At 46.5% G+C, this 21,955-nt stretch overlaps 1 protein-coding gene across 4 annotated transcripts in view; it reads right to left on the reverse strand.

Moving 5' to 3' along the window:
• The window catches only part of TNC (tenascin C), a 51,930-nt gene that overhangs the window by 17,032 nt on the left and 12,943 nt on the right, over nucleotides 1-21,955 (reverse strand). The window contains exons 10-16 of one of the 4 annotated variants that reach the window (XM_036394155.2): nucleotides 15,118-15,390; nucleotides 12,610-12,882; nucleotides 11,279-11,551; nucleotides 8,747-9,022; nucleotides 6,909-7,181; nucleotides 4,848-5,120; nucleotides 111-233 (exon numbers count right to left, since the gene is read on the reverse strand). In XM_036394155.2, the coding sequence (XP_036250048.1) occupies nucleotides 111-233; nucleotides 4,848-5,120; nucleotides 6,909-7,181; nucleotides 8,747-9,022; nucleotides 11,279-11,551; nucleotides 12,610-12,882; nucleotides 15,118-15,390 (1,764 nt within the window). The remainder of the gene's footprint in view (nucleotides 1-110; nucleotides 234-4,847; nucleotides 5,121-6,908; nucleotides 7,182-8,746; nucleotides 9,023-11,278; nucleotides 11,552-12,609; nucleotides 12,883-15,117; nucleotides 15,391-21,955) is intronic. The other 3 variants (XM_036394153.2, XM_036394154.2, XM_054516978.1) reach the window with 3 other exon arrangements.

Raw genomic sequence — 21,955 nt, forward strand, 5'->3', positions numbered from 1 at the left:
ATTCCTGAGGAAGAAAAAGAGATGATCTGTGCAAGATCACCTGGGGGATGCCCTGAAGGAGGGCTGGCAGCCCAGCAAACCCTTCCTGCTGTCCCTGGCCCCCAGCTCACCTCCTGTGACAGGGACGTAGGAGATCCGGAAGTTTTCCACGCGGGAGCGAGGGGGGGTCCAGCTGACTGTGGCAGCATTTTCTGTGATGTCAGAGAAGGAAATTCCCTTGGGAGAGCCAACCACTGTCAGGGGAGAACAGAGAACACAGCACACAGGAGGAAAAGGTGAATTGTTTGTTTGTTAGTCCTTAGTGCTGGAAAATTGATTTGTTTTATCACCCTAAAGCACGAGCTGGTGCTGTCAGTGTTCTGCTGTGAACAACATTAATGCAGGGGGTACAAAACTGAAGGGTTTTATTACAGAAACAACCTATTTGGTCCAAATTTTCCTTTTTTTTAAGACCAGTCCAGTATTGCAGAGGTTAAAAATAACCAACATGTTTCTACATAAAAAAATAACAGAGGTTTCAGTGCTGCAGAAAAGCAGGAGGAACATGCCCAATGACATTCTGCTATCCATGGTATGCTGCATTTAAGATTTTTTTTCTATCCCAGTTTCACTTGGAGGATTTCTAACCTTCCACTGAGCCCCAGAGCCCTCTGTGACACACAGCAGTGACAGCCATGGACAGATCTCTCTTCCTGAGCATAAAGTTCCTCATGCAGGGTGCTCCAAGGAGACCCGGATCAGGTGTGGGAGCTCCTCAAGGCTCTGCTCAAGGACTCACTCCTGGAACTTCTGTTGGCTTTAAACCAGAAGCAACACGATTTTCCTCCTGGAATCTCTCTCTGAGCTCATGATTTTTCTTTCAAGCACATCCATCCAGAGAACATCCAAGTACAGCCGTCATGGGGAAGGCACCTGCAGCTCTTTGTCACAAAACTCAGCCTTTCCCTGTCAAAACCTGAGCATTGCACTTGCTCACATAAATTAAATCAGTAAGCTGGGCAAACAAGGCCCAGATTTTACCAAAAATAACCCAAACTTAAACCCAACATATATCTGAAACATTCCAGTTGGAGGCTTAATTAATATCCTGCAGAACAAGCATGGAAAGGGCTTTGGAAGGATGTGGTAAAGAGAGCTGCCACTTCCAGGTTTACATTGAGCATCCCATTTCCAATTTTTCCAGCTTTTCTTTGGCTGTAACCAAAACAACCCTGAGGTATTAAAAAATAAACAGCACACACAGAGCAGGCCATGAGTACAAAGAGGAGAGATCCCAAACATCAGCCCCATGAAGAGGAGTGGAGACAGGCTGAGAGCAGGGAAAGGGGGGCAAGAGGAGGGGAAAAAAATAGGGACAGGGCTTGAAATAGCTTGGAAAGAACATTTGTGCAGCAAAGGAGTCAGAGGCTGTTTGTTCCATGTGTCCCCAAAGCAGCAGGGCACTAAATCAACTGAAAGGCAAGGAAAGAAAAACAACTGAGCTCTCAAGAGAAATGTAAATTATGTCTCTGGAGCTCACTAGAAGTGTTGTGTTGGTGGGGTTTGCTCACGTGGACAAGCCAAGGGAAGAAAAGAATTACAGATAAGAAAGAAAGAGAGGTGGGGTTGGAAAAGCTACGTGGCACAAAAAGGTGCTGCTGGTTTGGGTACAGGCTGAAGGAAATCAGAGGAAATAAAGAAGAGGTAGGAAAGATAGAGAAATTAAAATTAGATTGGTTTTGCTTTACATTATAGGTGGCCTGAGAAGCTGAAGAAAAAGGGAAGTGGTGATTTTGGAGACCAAACAGATGGACCAGCACTTGGTTTGCATACACATGGAGAATTTCAGCCTTTCCCAGAAAATAAAATCCCCAATCTGTCCCACTTGGACTCTGCTGTGCACATTTCCATGGGCCTCAGGCCTGTTTTCTGCACCAGGTGAGCTGCATGACAAAGAGCAGTAAGAAGAAGAGCTTTGATGTGAATTTTCCACATCCCCAAGTCCCCCAGCTGCAGCTTTCCTGGGAGAGAACCTGGCAGGAAATATAATGGACCATCAGAGCATCTGTCCTGGAATGAGTCCCAGAGATGGGAGAGATTTGCACCTTGGAGCACGGGGAAATGAAAAAGAAATGAATTAAATCATCTTCTTGGGCTACCTGAAAGCCAGAATGAAGCAGGCATGGAAAGCAGCCAGTGAGATCCTGACCTGGCACTCACAGAGAACCTCAGGGCATCTGTGGGGCAGGCCCAGGTGAATTATCTTTAACCTCCAGCATCATCCTCCAAGAGGTGCATGAGAGAGAGGGAGCTCTCCTGAGAGGCAGCTAAAGCACCCAAGGTACCTGAGGCAGGCTGTTTTTTAGGGATTTTTTTGCTAATTGTTCTTTCACTCCTAGCAGGCTGGAGGAGGATGTTCCCTGGCTTTCTTCTCCCACTCAACAGGAAGCAGCAGGTTGCATTAATCACAAATCAAGAGCATGTGAAGTGTTTTGTGATCAGCTCAGGGAAAAAAAAAATGCTGTCACAGCGTGGCAAAACAGCACTGGAAGAAGAGGAAAGGAGCAGCATGAGACTCACACTTCCCACAAGGATATTAATTGGACCATAGATGTGTTGTGATCTCCCTGTGGGGGTTAAATTGCACCTTAACAGATTTTACAGATAAAATTCTAAAAGACACCAACTCTGAGAGCAGCAGTGGATAAATTCCATCTTCAGGAATAGAAATATTTCCTTGCAACCACATTGGAAATGCTATAAATATCCATATGTTTGTGCAATAATCCACTCCTAAAAAAGAAATTAGTTGTCTGCTTTGGCAGCCACCCACCCAATGTGGTGTAACCTGCAGCCCAAATTATTTAGCTGGGTTTTTGTGGCTTTATTGTCCATTATTCATGGGCTATTTACAGCTGACAAACATCTCTTGGGCTATTGGCTCCAGTAGGTGACAAGTGCTAAATCTCCCTGCAAGGGCTGCACAGGGACATTATCATGAGGAAAATGACAACTCTCAGTGACTTCCATAAATATCCTGGAGTCACTGAGGATGGGGAACTGCTGCTGAGAAATGCAGGGGGCTTTAAACACCCCTCTCCATTAGGAGTCCACTGCTTAGGGCTCATTTGTGTCCTTTTTTGTCTAGGGGTATTATTAGTTGTTTTGTGACTAGGTTGATAAACCATGCCTGGAGGGTTTTGAGTTGGTTAGTAATTCATCAGTTGTCTAGGGAGGGTAGTAAGAGAGCTGGGAATGTTATTGAGATGAGGATTAGTGGGATTCCTAGGAAGGATGGGCTTGAAAACTGGCCGAAGAAGCTTAAGTTCATTTATTGGTCAGGTTCAGGGGGTAGTGCTGGCCAAGGGGGGCTGCTGGTGCAGGTTCTGCTTCATGGAAGTGTCTGGGGGATGGTGAGTTTATGGCTGTTTATGGCAGGGATGGGATGGCAGGAGTGCAGCTGAGCCCACAGGCAGCAGGGTGGAGGATGAGGAAGAAGAGGAGGAGAAGCTGTTCAACACCGAGGTGTTGCTGCCTGGCAAATGCCTCCTTTGGGCATTCCTGCTGCTTTGCTCACTCATGGAGCTTTAGAATCATATCCTGAGCTGGGAGGGACCCACCAGGATCACCCAGCCCAGCCCCTGTCCCTGCACAGACCCCCAACAACCCCACCCTGGTGCCCCAGTGCTGGCAGGGAGGAACAGGAGCACAGCCTGGGGTTCAATCACTGCCTGTGGGGGACAGGGGCTGCCCTTGCTGAAAAGGGATGGGAAACTCAACTGGTGCTGCATGGACTGAGGGAATCAGAGCAGCACAGAATGTCCTGAGCTGGGAGGGACTGAAGGGATCCCCCAGCCCAGCCCCTGTCCCTGCCCAGCCCCCCCAGCAGCCCCAGCCTGGGCATCCCTGGCAGCGCTGCCCAAAGGCTCCTGGAGCTCTGGCAGCCTCGGGGCCGTGCCCATTCCCTGGGGAGCCTGGGCAGTGCCAGCACCCTCTGGGGGAAGAACCTTGCCCTGAGCTCAGCCTGAGCTGCCCTGGCCCAGCCCCAGCCGTGCCCTGGCTCCTGTCCCTGGCCCAGAGCAGAGATGGGAGCTGCCCCTCGGGAGGAGCTGCAGCCCCGGGGAGATCTCTCCTGTCTCATCCTTTTCCTTTCCTCCCATAATTAATTTGATTTCAAATTACCACATTTTCACAAGCTCAACATTTTTTAAAGACCAAATTTAGCTCATGAGACTTTGCATCATATGCTTCAGGTTTGAATGTGTTTCAGAATGAAACCACGATTTTGGTGTGGAAAAAAAAGATTGAAACGCTTCATTCAAAAGCGCCAAAATGAAACGCTTCAATTATGAACCTAAATCAAAGCTTTGATTTTGCAAAGAAGCTCAAGTCAATTTGAATTACCCAGCACATGTTGCTCCTGGTAAGATCAGTCTAAATTAATGGTGCTTAGGCCTTTGCTGATCAAGCCATAAATAAACTTCTCAATGGCCCTGGTAAATTCATTTTGTCATAACTCTTTCCTTGGGAGGTAAACTGTTGTGCAGAGCTGAGATGTAATTAGTCACAGAAAATCACTGAAAAGGCCTGATGCACAGACAATATTTCTTGGCCCTCAAAGACACTGTTTTAATTGCCACACTCTGCTGCCTAATTCCTGACCATTAAAGTAATTTAATTAAACCATATTAAATAGACAGTGATGAAGCTTGGGAAGCTGGGACTGGTTACAAACAACCACACCACACTGAAAGAGTGACTTGGACAAGGGACATGCAGGAGACACTTCAGGACACCTCTGGAACAGCACCAGCTGGCTGTGAAGAGGAGCAGGGAATGTCACCCTTTTCCCTCTGCAAAGACAATACCTGTGGATGCTACTGTGTTTACAGGCTGGGAACGCTGTCCACTGCTAATTCCATAGAGCTCAATCTCATATTCAGTGCCCTCTTTCAGCCCTGTTATGTCCTGGGTGCGCTCATGGCCTGGCACTATCAGCTCCAGTGGGTCAGATTTCCTTTTGGTGTCCCTGATTTTTAGAACAAAGCTGTTGAAAACCCCTTCATCTGCAGTCCAGGAGAGCCGGAATCCATCCGGGGTTGCGTCTGAAACCAGGAGGTTGTCGACCTCGGGTTCTGCTTCTAAAAAAGGAGAAGATAGCAGTGGGGAAAAAAAAAAAAAAGATTTTTAAATCAGTTGATCAGAGACCTGCCTGAGGTCTGGCTGTAGCACACGGCAAGAATCCAACCACAGTTCAAAGCAAGGGGAACAATCTGCCAGCTATTAAAAAAAACAAAATAAAATATTAGTGTTATACAGAAGAGGATAAATGTGAGTGTGTGCAGGCCCATTCTAACTTTCACTCTTGAACAGCAAACCACTGCATGGACACACAGGTTTGTCTCCCACATGCAGAGTTACACATGCTAAAGGTGAGTTTCCTGGGCATTTATCCCTCCCTACATGTGTGACACATTTATGGCAAACAAAAACAAGATCTTGTTACAGAACTGCATGTCTGGAACGTTGTCAGACCTCTCTCTGCTAGGAGGACAACATAGAAGCCACTGAAAATTCTTTTTCTCCATGCAAACCCCTTATTTCATGCACTTCTGGCATCTGTGATGATTCTGATCTGATGAATCCTTTACTGTGCTCTTAAACAGCAAAGGGGAACCATGAAAATTCCTCTCTTCAACAGCACCCTTCAATCTAAATGCAAGAGCTGCTGCCTTTGGTTAATGAACCCATTCAAAAGGATCCCAAGGGCTGTAAGTTATTAATTACCTGCAAAACACCTCTAACTCATATGGTCAGGCACCATTAGCTAGAGAAATGCTGCTGGAGTGGTTATGTCCTACAGCACCTCCAGTGCAATCCTTCCTTCCACACACAGCCATTCCTATTTATTTCTTCTCAAACCTCCCACCTCCAGTGCAATCCTTCCTTCCACACACAGCCATTCCTATTTATTTCTTCTCAAACCTCCTGCCTCCAGTGAAATCCTTCCTTCCACACACAGCCAATCCTATTTATTTCCCCTCAAACCTCCCGCCTCCAGTGCAATCCTTCCTTCCACAAACAGAGCCATTCCTATTTATTTCTTCTCAAACCTCCCACCTCCAGTGCAATCCTTCCTTCCACACACAGCCAATCCTATTTATTTCCTTTCAAACCTCCCACCATATGCAGTTCTTCCTTCCACACACAGCCAATCCTATTTATTTCCTTTCAAACCTCCCACCATATGCAGTTCTTCCTTCCACACACAGCCAATCCTATTTATTTCCTCTCAAACCTCCCACCAAATTCCCCTTCCCAGCTTCACTGCTGCCCAGCCAGGAATGTTCAGAAGAGAGCTGATGGTTCTGGGGCTGGAGAATCAGCCTGCAATCCTTTCCCAAGAAAGCTCAAGTGCTGCTGGAACACAGCAGCTCTGATGGGGTTGGAAGCGTGAGCTGGTTTGAGGAGAGAGGTGCCAACTTTGGGGTGGCAATGATCCCACTGTGGGTGGAACCACACAGAGAGGGAAAGAGAGGAGGCCATGGGAAGAAGTCCATGGCTCTTCCTGAAGGTCCTGGTGGCTGGAACGTGGGAGGATGCTGCTGTTGGAGAATGCTGATGTGCCCAGCTGTTAACAAGACGAGCTCTGCATGCAGCCATTCTTCTTTCAAGACTTTGTTAGAGGTACCTGCAAGACCAGAAGGAACTTTCACCCCTCAGGCCCCCACATGCTCCTCCACAGGATCCCTCAGAGGGAAGCATCCAGTTAAAGGGAACAGAATTCCACTGGTCACGATGGAGTTACGTGGAGCCACGATGCAGAGAAGGATGCAAAAGCCAAGGTTTGCACGAAACATCTTCCATGTGAGAAGGAAAGTGAGAGAGAAGAGGGTGGAAGGGAACAAAATTTGCTCACATTGAAATACCTGTAACAGCCAGAGCGCTCAGGGGCTTTGTTTGGTGCCCCTTGGCAAACCCATAAAGCAAAACCTCATAGCCAATGCCAGTAATTAGGCCTTTAAGCTTCAGCTCCCTCTGGGCTCCCGAAAGGAGGAACTCCTGTGGGTCCAGCAGCTTGCCAGAATCCACCACGACTACTAGAAAGTTGTCAAAGGCATTCTCCGATGCCATCCAGGACACTGTGAACCCATAGGGGTTCATATCTGACACTGTAAGGTTTTCCAGTGGGGGCATTGCCTCTAAAAGAAGGGAAGGTGCAAAAACACACACACACACAAAAAAAAAAAAAGAAAAAAAAAGAAAAAAAAAGTGAAAAACATTGCAAATTAGAAAGTGTCACAGATTCCATCAAACAAAAATCACATTTTGCCCCCTAGTGTGGATCTAACAGTCAGGACCACAAGATGAGGATTTTCAATGGAGCTCAATTTTGAATTTTTCTCAAGGATGTCTGAGCACCTCCTTTCGCAAGATCCACTGGAACCCCTCCCGAGCTCCCTCTGTAAGGAAATCTCTGCTGCTACCCTTGCACTGTAAGAAAATTATAACCAAAACTGCTTTAGAAATGCTGCACATAAAGCTTTCAATTCTTTTACTTTTTTACTTATTTCTACTTCCCTCCACCATCAGTGATTTAGGGACAAGCTCGGTTTGGGCATTCACAGCTGCTGTATTTTGCTTCTTTACCTATTGCATGTGAATATCTCCAGTGTTAGTTTTCAGTGCTGGAGGGGTCAGAGGAGCCAGAACAGGAACATGAATCAATCAGGGTCACAGCTAGTGCGAATCAGCTGTTGCTGGGCTCTGTTGACAACTTAAATTCCACTGAGGGCTCCTTTTCCACATCAGTGTGACATTTGTCAAAGTGAAAAGATGTGGAAAACACTTCAAAATTTATCCACTAAGTCTCATAAAAAAAAAAAAAAAGGCCACAAGGTTCAAATCTGACAAGTCAAGTAGGAAGATCAGGTGGCTCTGCTAAGCCCTGGCCTTGATCCTGGAGCCCAGGCACTGCTTGTATTTCTGCACTGGATTTGTCCAGCCTTGATCTGTTGGCTCAGGAGCTGATTCAGCCAATCTTCCAACCACTCAAAACTCCACTCACTTCAGAAAACACCAGTTAGTTAAAGGCTGAACCTTCTCCTGAAAAGGGCTTTGGGTTTGCTTTTGACATTTCACAAACACTGAAATGGATTTTGTTAGAACTTGCCATAAAAAATCCCCCCTGAAGAGCTATCATTCGGAATTCCTTATCTATTAATATTTACACATTTGAGTACTCATTTTAGAGATATTTTTTGCATCTTATTTGCTTCTAATGAAGCAATCCCCAAGATTCACATTTTGGGTAGGTCTCTGGAAGGGAACATCCTGGGACAGGAGGTGTTCCATGGGCCAGTCATGTCTAAACAGCAGGCAAAGTTCTCCCTCAAACTTCAGGAGTTATAAAAGATTATTAGACATGGAAGAAAGGCTCCAGAGGGGTCTTAATGACAGAATCATGGAATCACAGATTAATTTGGGTTGGAAGGTACCTTAAATTCATCCAGTTCCATGGGCAGGGACAATTTCCACTATCCCAGCTTGCTCAGAGCCCCATCCAACCTGACCTTTTAACTCCCTTTAAACTAATCCTGCTCCTAGGAATTTTTTTAAGGTCAACATTCCTGTTCTGACCCCTCCTTGCAGCAGGTTTTCAAACAAACCCATTGCTGCTGGCAAGACACTTCATGCTGGGGAGATGCTTTTTGGGACACGCGTTTCCCTGAGCCAAGAAAGGGACTCCAAAGCTTGGAGCAGGTACCTGTGGTGACAAAAGCAGTGAGGGGCTCTGTGTGGACCCCTGCCCTGGTGGTGCCCTGAATGTGAATGTCATAGGCAGTGTGGTCTGTGAGCCCTGAGATGTGGGCGCTGCGGGTGCCCCCCGGCACCGTCAGCTCCTGGGCCTCCTGTGCCGCCAGGGAATCTTGGATTTTGATAACAAACGTGGCAAAGGGCCCAGCTCGGGTGGTCCAGGACAGGTTGAAGCTGTCAGGGGTAACGTTTGTGAGGGCGAGGGTGCCCAGCTGTGGCTCAGCCTCTGGGGGAGAAAGGAACACAGGTGAGCAGGCAGCTTTACTCAAGGGGGTGGGGAATCAGCACAGGGGGGGTTGGAGGTGCTCAGAAATAATGGTTTAGCCTTGTTTTGCTGTGGTTGAATAAAAAAAAATATTATTTTTTAAAAAAGCAGTGTTGCAAGAGCTGTTTTCTCAGGTTTTGGAAAGAAGCCACTGAAATTAGTGCTGACTTTTATATTTTTTCATTAAATTTTTTAAAATAAATTCAACTTGTCGAATGATATCTGGGCCTGGTTTACAGAAGCACCAACAACATGCACATGCAAATTGTGGGAATTCCACACTGGGAATTTGATGGCAATACAGACCCACAGCAATTCCAAAATAGAGAAAGCTGGATTCAGGCAGGAATCCTTGAAATCACTGTCCAGGTTCTGTTTGGTGTTTCTGTTGCCTGGAGTTGTAGATACTTCTGTTTTTTGACTCAGAGGTTTATGAGGGATTTCAGGGATTATCTCAGCACTAATCTCAGGCCAAAACCTCCCTGGACTCCACAGATAAGATGTTCCTCATCCTCTGATTAGGCACAATCAGAGAATGTCTAATAAACCATAAACCCCACAACCCTGCTCTTGCTCTCCTTCCTCACTGTTCAGTGGTCAGGGCACCTCCTTAAGAAGCCAAAACGTTCCTTTTCTGCTGGAGAAAATTCAAATTCACATCCTTGCCTTGCCAGGAGAGAAACTTGTCCTTCAGGAGAGGGAGAGCTCCTTACTCATTCTCTTTTTAAACTTACACTTAGCACAAAAATCATTAAAGTTTCATTAAAGCCCAGAGAGAGAACAAACATGACCCAGCAGTCAGAGGGTCAGAGAATCCTGTGCTTGCTCTCTGGGCTGATTTTCTAATTTTTATGTTGTCAATTGTGTAGGAACCAAGAACAACTTGGGAAATGTAGCCAGTGAGACACAGAAAAATAATGATGGAAGAGTGATCCATGCTGGGAGAAAAGTCAGAGAGAGGATCCCACTGACAGAGAGTGGTGAAAGAGTGAAATCTTTTTCTTTGGTAAAAACAACTACTGCTGCAAGATGTTCCAACTTTTACTCATGTCCCTCATTGCAAGACTTTTAAATAATAATCCACCTCCTTCTCTGGAACTGTCTGGGAAGAGGTGAATGGAAGTGGCCCCGATTAAGGACACAGATGTCACAGATGTCATGCTATCAACCAGTGACCATGGATGCCTTCATGGCCAGCAGGGAAGGTACAACCATGGTGCTCTTGAAGACAGGCAAGGAGAGAAGAAAATATCCACAAAGCAAAGAGGCTTGGGTGGAAAACCCAGGAAAACTGAGCCCTCAGCCTCACATGCAGCTCAGAGAGGGCAAACTGGGCCTTTCCAACCTCAACCTGGCATGGCCACATTCCTTCACATGCCACCTGCATCCATGGTCAGGCACATTCCCGTCATGACAGCCTGACTCCCAGGAATGTTACATGCAAAATGAGCTGGAATCACATCCTCAGGCAAGTCTTAGTGATCTCCTGCCATCCTGGAATCACCACCACCACCCAGGGAAACAAGACAGGCTGTGGAGACTCAAAGGGAGCAATGCAAGGGACAGAGTGGTGGGCTGACCACCAAGAAGGGGGGAATTTGTTTTTTGAGCCCTGCTCTGTGCTGAGAACATAAAAATCCTGGGCAGAGAAAATATGAGAACCAGCAGAAGGTGACCAGACCATTCCATGCAGTTTGGGTTGATCATTTCACATGCGGCACGGAACGCCCACCAGAGATGCAAATGCCTTGGGAGACATTTGGGTTTAAGGAGGACAAAACTGACATGCAGGAGCCTCTCCAGGCTGAGAACCACATGAAGGCCTCTCTCCCACCCCCAGCAAAGAAACTGAGGGTGGGATGAACAACTTCATTCAAGATCAAGCACAAAGATGCTGAGTGAAACACATCAACCATCTGGAGCAAGGCAATTATATATACACTGAACTTGCAGAGGGGTGTGTATATATAAGGAAACCATCATGGTTTACTACTGCCTCTCTTAATGCTGGGGGCACTTTTTCAGCCTTTTCCATTGCCACAGATCTTTTTCCAAGCCCTCTCAGTACATTTCAGCCTCCCCTCATGGTTGGAAGGATCCATACTATAATTCCCCAAGGGAATGACGATGAGTTGGAGCCACGTTTTAGAGCAGTGTGCTGGACAGCAAGAGACAGGAGAATAAAAAGCAAACCTGGAAGGTGAAACAGTGAAATACCTGTGGTTGCCATGGCTGTCAAGGTCTGCCCACCTTGCCCATCAATTACCCCATGGAGCTGGACTGTGTAATTAGTGGCAGCTTTGAGGTTGCTCACTACAGAGTGCCGGGAGTCCCCTGGCACTGTGAGCACCAGGGAGTCCAAGGGGAAGTCAGAGTTCCTGACTTCCAGAATAAAGTGGTCAAAGGCCTTGTCCTGTGCCTCCCAGGTGAGTGACAGGCTGGCTGAGGTAGCGTTTGATACACTGAGTTTGCTAAGGAGAAGTTCTTCTACTATGGGAAGAAAAAACAAATGGAAATGTATCACAGTTATTAAAAGCCAAAGCAATAAAATAAATTAATAGAGAAGTTTGAATTCACATGACCACGGGTCATAAGGGTGACCCAGCCTTGTGTTTCTCTATGTTTCCCATACCCCTGCTGCCACCCTGACCCTGCCACCCCTCATCACATGAGGATATTCACATTCTGTTGCTGCTGGAAATTGATATTATATTATCTGATAGCTGAGATTTGATATTTTGCTTTCACTGACCACATTTACTCCATTCCTATGACAAATCACTACAGCAACTTTTCCTAGAGGGGCAAAATTTGGTGGAGGTATTTAACAATCATAACATGAGCCATTATCTGCCTACAATAACAATGTTCTGTTTCTGTAGTCCAGTCCTCACTTCCCACTCTCATCCTGAACATTTGACTTCCCTGTCTTTTCTGGGAAAGCTGTCAACTGTAAAACCTTGAAATGTTCAACATGCCAACAACTCAGTGCCTGCCTATTCCCTTCTCTGACATCAACTCAAATGGACTTTTCAATCTCTCACCCAACACAACCTGAATAATTGAAGTGGAATTCAAGCAGTGAATGTGCCTTGCAAGATTGTGCTGGCACAGACTGAAATGTGCCTGACATCTTTTGGGTAAATCTGTGTCTAGAAATCAGCTTTTCTGAGAGAAACTGTGTCCCCTCTGAGCTGTGGGACAGATGCACACACAGGCTGAAAGGTGAATGTAAGGAATCATCTCCCACTTGCTTCTTGGGATATTTGCTTTGCTTCTCTTCTGCCTCAGAAACTGCCCCAACCTTGATGTCTAGACTCATGGTGTGGATGAAATCCCAGCATGATGGGATTGCCTGGCTGTGCTGGATGGGATGGTGGCTCAAATTCCAACAGTCACAGCTCACAGTGTCCCCGGCCGGTCTTCCTCGGAAGGCAGAAGGTTGGGAAATGGGTGGGCTGTGGGGTAGCTGAGGGCAGGGAAGGGGGCATAACCTGTAAGGAAGAGTTCAAAAAAGCAGAGTTAGCACTGAGGTAGGTTTTGTGTACCTGTGGTAGCTGCAGCACTGATTGCCTGTGTGCGGAACCCGCGAGAGATCCCGGAGAGGTAGACAATGAAATCAGTGCTGGGAGAAAGCCCTGAGATATGAGCAGTCCTTGAGTTGCCTGAGAGGTTGAACTCCATGGGCTCCAGCAACCTGTTAGAATCAATAATTTCAATGGTAAAGACGTCGAAGTCGCCGTTGGAGGCTGTCCAGGAGAGGTTGAAGCTTTCGGGGGTAATGTCGGAAACCGTGAGCTCAGCAACGCCGGGCTGCTCTCCTGGGGAGGGAAACAACACCCGTCAGAAGGGCCCCCGACCTCCTCCTGCTCTCAAAGGCTCCTCTCTGCCATGCTGGCAGCACTGCCAGCTGGGGAAGGGCATGTGAGTAAAAGCTTGTTATGAGCAGACAGGTGCTAAGGGGAGGAAATCAAACGAAAGCGTCGCAAAATGTTAGATAAGGAAAAAAAATTACAATAACATTTAAAACTATGGTTATTTCCCTTTCCCTGCAGGAGCAGCCGTGTCTTTGAGGTCTGAGCGTGAAAGCAGATGCAAAAGGACTGTCTTGAATACCCCCAGGGCATTTGGAAAAGACAGCTTCCAGTTTCAGGAGAAGCTAAAACCAAAGCTGCTGCTTTATCCAAAAGAAAATCTTGTGTTTTGTTTACTCTTCTACTTTCCCTTTCAGTGAAATCTTAAGTCTGTGAAAGCTGGCTTGTAATTTTGGAGCTGGAGCCAAAATGCAAAACAGGGAGAGATGCCTTGGGGTTTTTTTCCTCTCTGCAGACATCCCCACAGCGTTACAGGAAGGTTCAGATATTTTTTAACAATTGCAAGTCCCCAGAAGGGAAGATTTTGAAAAGCTGGCTGCTGAGCTTGACCCAGAAAGGGAAGGGAAAACCTCAGCAGGGCATTTTCTGCTGTTTTCACCAGGGTAAAGGAAGGGAGCACATTGCATATTGAGGCAGGACACCCATGATGTGTTTCCTGCTTTGTCTCTTTGTCCAGCACATTGCTCTGCTCTCCATGGGCATCTGCTCCCAGCTCCTGGTGAGGACTCTCAAAGCTCAGCATTTTCCTGGGACCCAGCACAGCCATTCCTGCCCAAGCCAGGCTGCTCTAAGCTCTACAGAAACAAGCAAGCTCTGCTGCACTTCGTGCTTTAATTCTGATTAGTTCTCACAGGTGCTTTCATCCCTTTCTGGGCAGGGTACCATGTGCTTGGGGCAGCCTGGCACCAGCCAGCTCTGGCTATCTCACAGAGACAGGGGGTTGCAAAGGGCTGAGGGGGGCCCAGAGGCAGCAGAAATTGTCTAATTGTAATAATTTCTTGTAGAAATTATCTGAAGGAAAGGCCACTGGTGCCCCTTTAATGCCAATTAATTCACACTGTTCATTACAGTTATCATGACACCTGGGAGGATCAGAGAGCCACACAGCAGAGATGTAAATATACATTTATCTCTCATGGTCAAAGCCTGTGATAAGCTCTTATTTCAAACTGTTGCCTTTCGCATGATGAGCCAGAAAATTATTTTGGGGCCCTGATGAGCTTCATGCAAGCTCCTGATATCACAGAGCTCACCTGCCTCCCTTCAGGCCAGTTTTGTGCCAGGGTAGTTCTGCTGAATTTGATTTTTTGCACTATATCTTTTACAGGCCAGATTGTTTCATGATCTTAGATGGCTTAATGCCTTTTATTAGTCTTATTAACTATTAATTTGTGTCCTTTCCCATATGAGAACATATGGAAGGTGTTTGTCCTTGTCCTGAGTCAGGTACACACAACTTTACTGAGCCTGAATTCACACAGGATTTCAGAGGCAGCTTCTGAAGGGTAAAAACTGAACACTCCCAGGCTTTGATTATCTGGGCTGATAGAGGAATGATTTTTATAACTTTACCCAGCAACCTGGCCTTTCCCAGGCAGGTACAACATCCAGCTGGGTTTTGCTGTTAGTGTCAGCCAGGTGAATGAGGAAAGGGAACACAAAAAGGGGAAAGCAGGCAGGGAAGGGCTGCACCAGGGCATTGAGCAGCTCTGGCTGGGAAGCCTGGCCATGAGGCATTTCCATGGCAGAGATGTTCAGCCAAGCTTTAAGGAGCTCAGGGCTGGCCATGCAAGGCTGTCCCACAGAAGCTACTGCGGAATTTCAGAGGCAGCTTCTGAAGGGTGAAAACTGAACACTCCCAGGCTTTGATTACCAGGTTGATAGAGGAATGATTTTTATAACTTTACCAGGCAACCTGGCCTTTCCCAGGCAGCTACAACATCCAGCTGGGTTTTGCTGTTATTGTCAGCCAGGTGAATGAGGAAAGGGAACACAAAAAGGGGAAAGCAGGCAGGGAAGGGCTGCACCAGGGCATTGAGAAGCCTGGCCATGAGGCATTTCCATGGCAGAGATGTTCAGCCAAGCTTTAAGGAGCTCATGCAAGGCTGTCCCAGCCAGCAGGACCAGGCCAGCACTCCCAGGAGCTCACATCTCTGTCAGAAAGAGCTGCAGGGAAGGTACCTGTGGTGGTGTCAAGAGAAAGGGGCTTGCTCCTGTAGCCCCGAGTGAGCCCCTGCAGGGTGATGGTGTAAGGAGTGCTGGCCTTGAGGCCGGTGACATTCACAGAGCTCAGTGTCCCCGGCACTGTGACATTGTGGCTCTCCTCAGGGCTGCCAGCCTCCTGCACCTGCAGCACAAAGCTCTCAAAGGCCCCGTCTGCTGCTGTCCAGGTGAGCTGGAAACCATCCCAGCCAGGCTCTGACACTGACAGCTTCCCCAGCTCGGGTTCCTCCTCTGGATAAGGACAGAGAGGCAATCTGTTACTCGGGTTGCAGAGCGGGGCTGATGTCGGATTATTTAATGAGGTTCTGTGTTAATGAATTTCACATTTAATCAGGGCCACAGAGATGCTCCCCCTGCCCCCCTGCATTTACATTATCAGCTGCCTCAGATAACTCCAATAAAGTCTCTTTGGGGACATGGCAAAACACAACAGTGAGAGAAGAATTGTAATAATTAACAAATATTGGGAGGCTGCCCACAGAAAGCAGCTCATAGAGAATCTTACAGCTGTGAGTGCTTTATCAGCATTAATTAAACTCCCTATGAGATAAGTAGGTATTACTGTGACAACTTTACTCAGTGTGATACACTGAGTTGTGAAACAACCTTACTTCAGCGCCATTCTGAAGTAACTGTGTTGTAAGGGCAGGAAAGGGGATAGTTTAGAGTAGTTGGGATTCAGATATTTATGATTTTAGTTGCATCCACCTGAAGGATGCTGCTTATGCTTCTAAACTATTTCTAATACAAAACAACAAAGAGGAAAATGCCTCCATGTCTGCATGTCTTTAATGGATTTGTCTTTTAGCTCATTATTCTACCCCCAAAACCTTTCTGTGGGTGGAGACAGGACTTTCAGAGTTAGTGATATTTGTCTAAAAATCAAAATCTTCATTCACAGAAATTCAGATTCTCGCAAAGCCCCACAAGGGTGGCCAAGGAAGCTGGGAGCCATCAGAGGTAACTCTGCTGCTGTTAAATCTGAAAGCTGAGGCCATTTGCTCAGCAAGAATGGAAAGTTCTTTGTTACAAAGGGAATACAACTGATTCCTTAACATTAACAGTCAGAGGGGAAAATGAGAGAGCACTGCTTGGTTTTTCTACCTGGAAACTCCTGTGTGCTCTGTCACTGACCTGTGGCCTCTGCTGATTTTCTAGCACCCTTCTGATTTATTTGAATTGTTGCACATAAGTGTTACAGTAAGCGCAGAGTGTCTCTGAATAATCCCATTCTGCATGACTGAGAATTCATAAGAGATGCTGCATGCAGGGAAATGGATCTGATTTGTCAATTGTGGACATCAACTTTATGCATATTGTAATGCAGAAGTTAAGGGGGCCCTGGAATAAATGAAATTTAGGCTCAGCAGCATCACTCCTATGGAGTTTCTCCCTGTAAAACCAGAGTGATTTTTGCATGACCGCTCAAAGCCTTAGGCAGGCAGCTGGGGCTGGATTTTCAGAGGTTGAGCACTCATAGATCATTTTAACCTTCAGTAAAATTCATTAACAAATCAGTAAATTGCTACTATTCAGGAGCAGAAGTTCTGTTGAGCTTTTCCCATCCTGTTAGAAGGAAAGAGATTGTTTATGACATGATGACAATGTTCAACAACAATAAAAGAAATGCATTGATCCAGAGCAGTCTTCCCTTATCAGGGACAGAAAGGAGATTCATCGAGGTAAAATATGAATTCTGTCAAAACAGGGCTGTTATCTGGAAAAGAGAGAGCAGGACAGCAAGGGAACTGCTGTATCAGAGATCACAATCTGTGGGTGGCAACAGAAACAAATAAAACAAATACATTTCCTTAAAATGAAAGTGAGACTAAAGTTACAGTGACGTTAAATCTTTAAAATAGAAGCCTGATTATAATAAGTAATGCAGGAACCATCACAGGTTGAAAGCAATTCTGATTTCTCTGCAAATGATCAGTTGCATTCTCCTCCATGATGCAGAGCCCCTTTCCCTGCCATTTGTTGCTCATGCATGTCTGACAGAAAAGCAAACAACCTCTCATGCTCTCCAGGGACCAAAGGGTTCTGTGTGGAATCACGAACCAAACAGGATTGCTGGGCAGCTCCAAAATCCTCAGCCATCCAGAACTGACGACAAAGCAACCACAGTGCCATGGTAAAGATCAAGGGATGTTGTTTCTTATTAAAAAAATCAAACAAAAAAAACCCCAAAACCAAAACCATAATCATAGAGAACAAACCATAGAGAGGTGAGGCTGTTCTGGCTCTGTGAAATAATCTTTGTGTCTCTACATAAGTAGTTTACCTCGTGTTGGGAGTTTGGTTCTGAGGGCTGGACAAGTGCAGTCCCCAGATCTGAGCTCCCACCCTGGTGCTTTGGTCATTACTGAACTCAGCCCTGGCACCTCATGGAATTGATGGGACAAGGGTAAGAGGTGGGAGTTTTTGGAAAGGTATCACAGTGTTTTTCTCTCTGACATCACCACTTCCATGCCAAACTCCTGCTGTGTTTGAGCACAACCCAGACAAGCACGTGCAGCATTTCTCTGTTTCCATATCCCTTAGCAGCAGCAGATGCACCAACATCTCTCTTTGCATGCAGTTTGAAAAGAGAGATTTGATGCTGCATCACCTTCCATTGTCCATGCTGCACCGCCCCAGGCTCTCATTCCATAGCTGTAAGAGTTTCATCCCATGCAAAAGGAAGAATAAACCAGCCAGGAGGAAAAGCTTCACTCACAAAGCCTAAAGTCTGTACCAAAGCCATATGGAAATGAAGTTCTGTATTTTGAAGCAGAAAAGGAACACGTGGCTGTGAATCCATGGCAAATACCTGTAGCAGGTAGAGCTTCCAGGGACCAAGAGAGCTGGCATTGGGTACTTCCACTGAGGTTAATCTGGAATTGTGTGGCAGCTGGGAGATTGGGAACTTCTGTTTCTCAAAGATTTCCCAGCAGAAACATTCCCTGTGTTCTGTTTAAAATGGACAGGCCTTTCAGAGTGGGAGGGAACTGATCAAATACCTCATCCCGTGCTGCCCAGGACATGGTGGAACTACTGGAAGTCCTGGGGGTTATGTTAAGGTCATGAAGAGCCCCAGTGATTCTGAGCTGGGTGAGTGAGGGGGGAATAAAAGCAGAGCAGGAGGCTCAGGGCTGGGGGATGTTAAATAACTGAGCTGGGGAGGAGCAGGGCTGGGAGGATCAAATGGTGTTTCACTGACTGATGCTCCAGAAGTGCTAAAATGTGCTAAAAATTCCTGGTAATAACCCCCCAAACAACAACACCTGCTCCAACACACTCTGTGTGCTGTGCATTGGGAGCTCTGAAAACAAAGCAAGCAGAGGAGTTCTCCTGGTTTTGGAGACTGAAACCAGGCCTGGAGCAAAGGGAGCAGCAGCACACACAGCCTGGTTCTCACAGAGGCACCCTGAGCTCTGTAAGAACCAGAGATGAGCTGGAATGCTTCCAGCAGGGAGCTGGCACATCCTCAGCTGATGGAAATCAGTTCTCTTTGATTACTTCCAAAGAACTTTGCTCATTTACATCACATTGGAACCCTCAGTATCCAAACAGGTCCTTTGTCCTTCCTACACCCATCAGTGAATGCTCCTGACACAAGCCATGAAGGGAATTCATGCCAAAAATCACAAACACATCCAAACCCAGGCTGAGAAATCACAGCAGAAACATGCTAAAGCTCCTCATATCCTACCAAAAACAGGCTTGGAAGAGTTACCCATTGTGATACAGGCAGAGAAAGTGGAGGGGACACACATTCTTGCCTAAAAACTAGGAGAGAAAGAACTTAAAGAATATTTCTTACAGGACATTGCCAGGAATGGGAAGGGGAGAGGCCTGGCTTTCAACATGCTGAATGATCTGTGGATATGTCCTGTGGAACAGCGAGATTCTGGAAATCTGAGAGCTGTGGAGGTCACAGGCAACGTGTTTCTGATGCCAGGCACAAGGCACCAGGCAGGGCATTTCTCTGACATGCAGAATTATCTCCTCATTAGTGGGAAGCCACATCATTTCACACCTCGGTGACTTCCTTGCTTTCATGCTCCACTTGCATTCAATAAGAGAGAGCAAGTCCTGGAGCACCATCCATCAGCTCAGCACAAATATCTGCTCAGGATTCATTACGTGTCTCCAAATTCACACATCCCTCACAAAGAAATACATTTCCAGAGGAGCAAAATCAATTAGAAATGTTTTCAAATAGATGCAGAAATGTTAGCTTGTAAATATTCTCTCAGGTTAACTACAGGTGTGAAAACATTGTTTTCTGCTCACCTCTGGGAAGGAGAGAAGCCTGTAAGGCAAGCACTGATTTATATTTATATATAACACGAATATTTATATTTACATATGACATTAATAGTCTTGATTTAGGTAAGAACTGCCTCTAAATCACCCCAGACATGATTTGAACAGGCTCTGCCTATGCTGCATCCTGGAGATAAGCATGTTTCCATCACAGCAGCACAGCTACAATGCTCACCACTGCCATCATCCCCTCTTTCCCAGTAAATCCCTGTCAGAATTGTTATCTGCCTGCTCCAGGGCTGCTCGTGGAACAAAGCAGGAAGGTTTGGAACTGTTCTGCAACTCCCAGTTGCTTGTGCATCAGCAGGTGCCAAGCAGGTCTTTCCTGTTCTGGGAACAGGCAAAAAAGTACAGCATCAAGAGCACTGGCACTTGTTTAGTCTCAAAGTTGTTCCTTTAGCAGGCACAGAGGTGGCTGGGCTTGGGCTGGCTTTGCTGGAAGGGTTTCTGCTGAAGACAAGAGTGGGCAGCCCTGTGGGGAGGAGAGGGCAGCAGTGCATCCCACAGGGGCAGCTCCCCCTGGGAAACTGAACCCTGAGCTGGAAACTGAAGATAAAACCTTCAAAAATGCAAGAGGCAACATAAAATTAGGGTGGCATTACACTCCTGATGCACTGAGGGTGTGTGAGAGGACCCTGTGTAAGATCAGTCAAAACTGGCTCCTCATTTTCCCTGACCACCCCACATTTCTCCCACATCCCTGCCTGTTCTAGCACAGCCACACAAGGATTTGGTGACTCCAATTTAGATGGAAAATGCAGCAGCAGTTCAAGGCTATTATAAAAAACCTGAGGGTCCAACCACCTGTGTGAGATTTGAATCCAGAAATTTGCTGGATTCACAAGTGGATTTATTTTATTCTACCAACTTTGGCAGCTACATGGAGGGAATGTAATTCTGAATATTACCTTGGACTTAATGACTCCACAAATTAACTTGTGGGTGAGAAAGAATGGTTTTCCTCTACCACAGATATTAACACTCATATATCCCACAGTGAATCCATGTGTATCAGGGGAATATGTGGCTTTGTGTACAAACAAACAGAAGATGGACAAATGAAAATGATGTGAATACATGGAAAGTACTCTGATACCACAGAAATATCAGTGTTCTTTGTTTAGCAGGCAGAATGCTGTAACAGATAATGGAAAATCTGGAAGACAATCAAAGACAATCCACTGAAGAACAGTGGAGCTCAAACACTTGATTTAACAAGAGATGGGCAGAAAAAACAGAGAGCTCTGGGAGCTTTAGGTGGGTGGGTGACAGCCAGAGAATGATTCACAGTGGTGAGATGAATGAACAGAGATAGAAGCTGAAGAGGGAAACTGGATGGATAACAAACATACACTCCTTCCCAGGCTGGAACACTCTTACTGTCAGCTTAGGAGAGAGCTCAATATCTCTTGGTAAAATCTCCAGGCTGTGGAGTGGTGTTGGCCTTTTGAGGAATTCCACTGGAATGTTTCTCTGGTGGTTTTACTAAAATGGATGCTCATGTGCTGCCAGGACATTTCCCCAACTCCTTGGGATAGAGCAAGAAGGATTCTGGGTTATCTCTTGCTTCTGAATCTGGGATTTTAAATTATTCCCTAGGAGGAGCTCTCAGCCACTTTCCCAATCTCTTGATGACCCAGCAAGGTTTTCTTTTCAGCCCCCTTTGGCTAAACCACTTTCCCCTCTCTTAATCAGCTGATTAAACTGGGCTTGTAGTGCCTGTGCACCTCTGAATTTCACAAAGAAACCACTGCAGCACATCACAAGCCAGCAATGCTCCAGAAATTGAGTAGTTACCTCTAAAAACCCTCATCTTGAACTCAGGCTCCAGGTGCTCTCAGAGGGGGAGCCAGCTGAACAAACTGGACAATCTTCCCTGGCAAATTCGGTTTCCCAGTGCTCAGCACTGCACTTTCCCATGGAGCTGGCTCACCTAATCATTCCTGCTGATGTTTCTTTGAGTTTGTACAAAAAAGGGTGGAGCAATCTGAGCCTTGGAGAAGCCAGGAGAGGAAGAGGGGCTGACGCACACCGCGGACAAGGGCCTTGGGTAAACAGCATAAATCTTGTGGAAAACATTCAGCAGAATGGAAAAGTCACTTCTCCAAGCCATGCTCTGCTGTACAAGCTCACTCCCAGAGGCAAGACAGCATCACATCCACGATCCATCAACAGTTGCTGCACAATCTGGGTCCTTCAGCAGAGGAATTTGAGCTTGGCTCTTGGTTTCTCTAATGCTCACTCATTTATCTCCCCAGGCCTCTCATGCCTGATGTATTGCCACCCCTCCTGCTCCAGGCCCCACATTGTGCTCTGCAGGCAGGGCTCCAGAGGCAGAGCAGGACAGGACAAAGCTGCAGTCTGAGCGCTGGGGACGCGCTCACCCTGCAGATGAGCTGCTCATCTGCTGGGGCATGCTCAAGGCAAGGGCCCTCCAAGGGGTAAAATGGGTAATTTTCTTTAATTTCTGAGTCAAACCTTGGTG

The sequence above is a fragment of the Molothrus ater genome, chromosome 20 (assembly GCF_012460135.2).
Source record: "Molothrus ater isolate BHLD 08-10-18 breed brown headed cowbird chromosome 20, BPBGC_Mater_1.1, whole genome shotgun sequence".
Lineage (NCBI taxonomy): Eukaryota > Metazoa > Chordata > Aves > Passeriformes > Icteridae > Molothrus > Molothrus ater.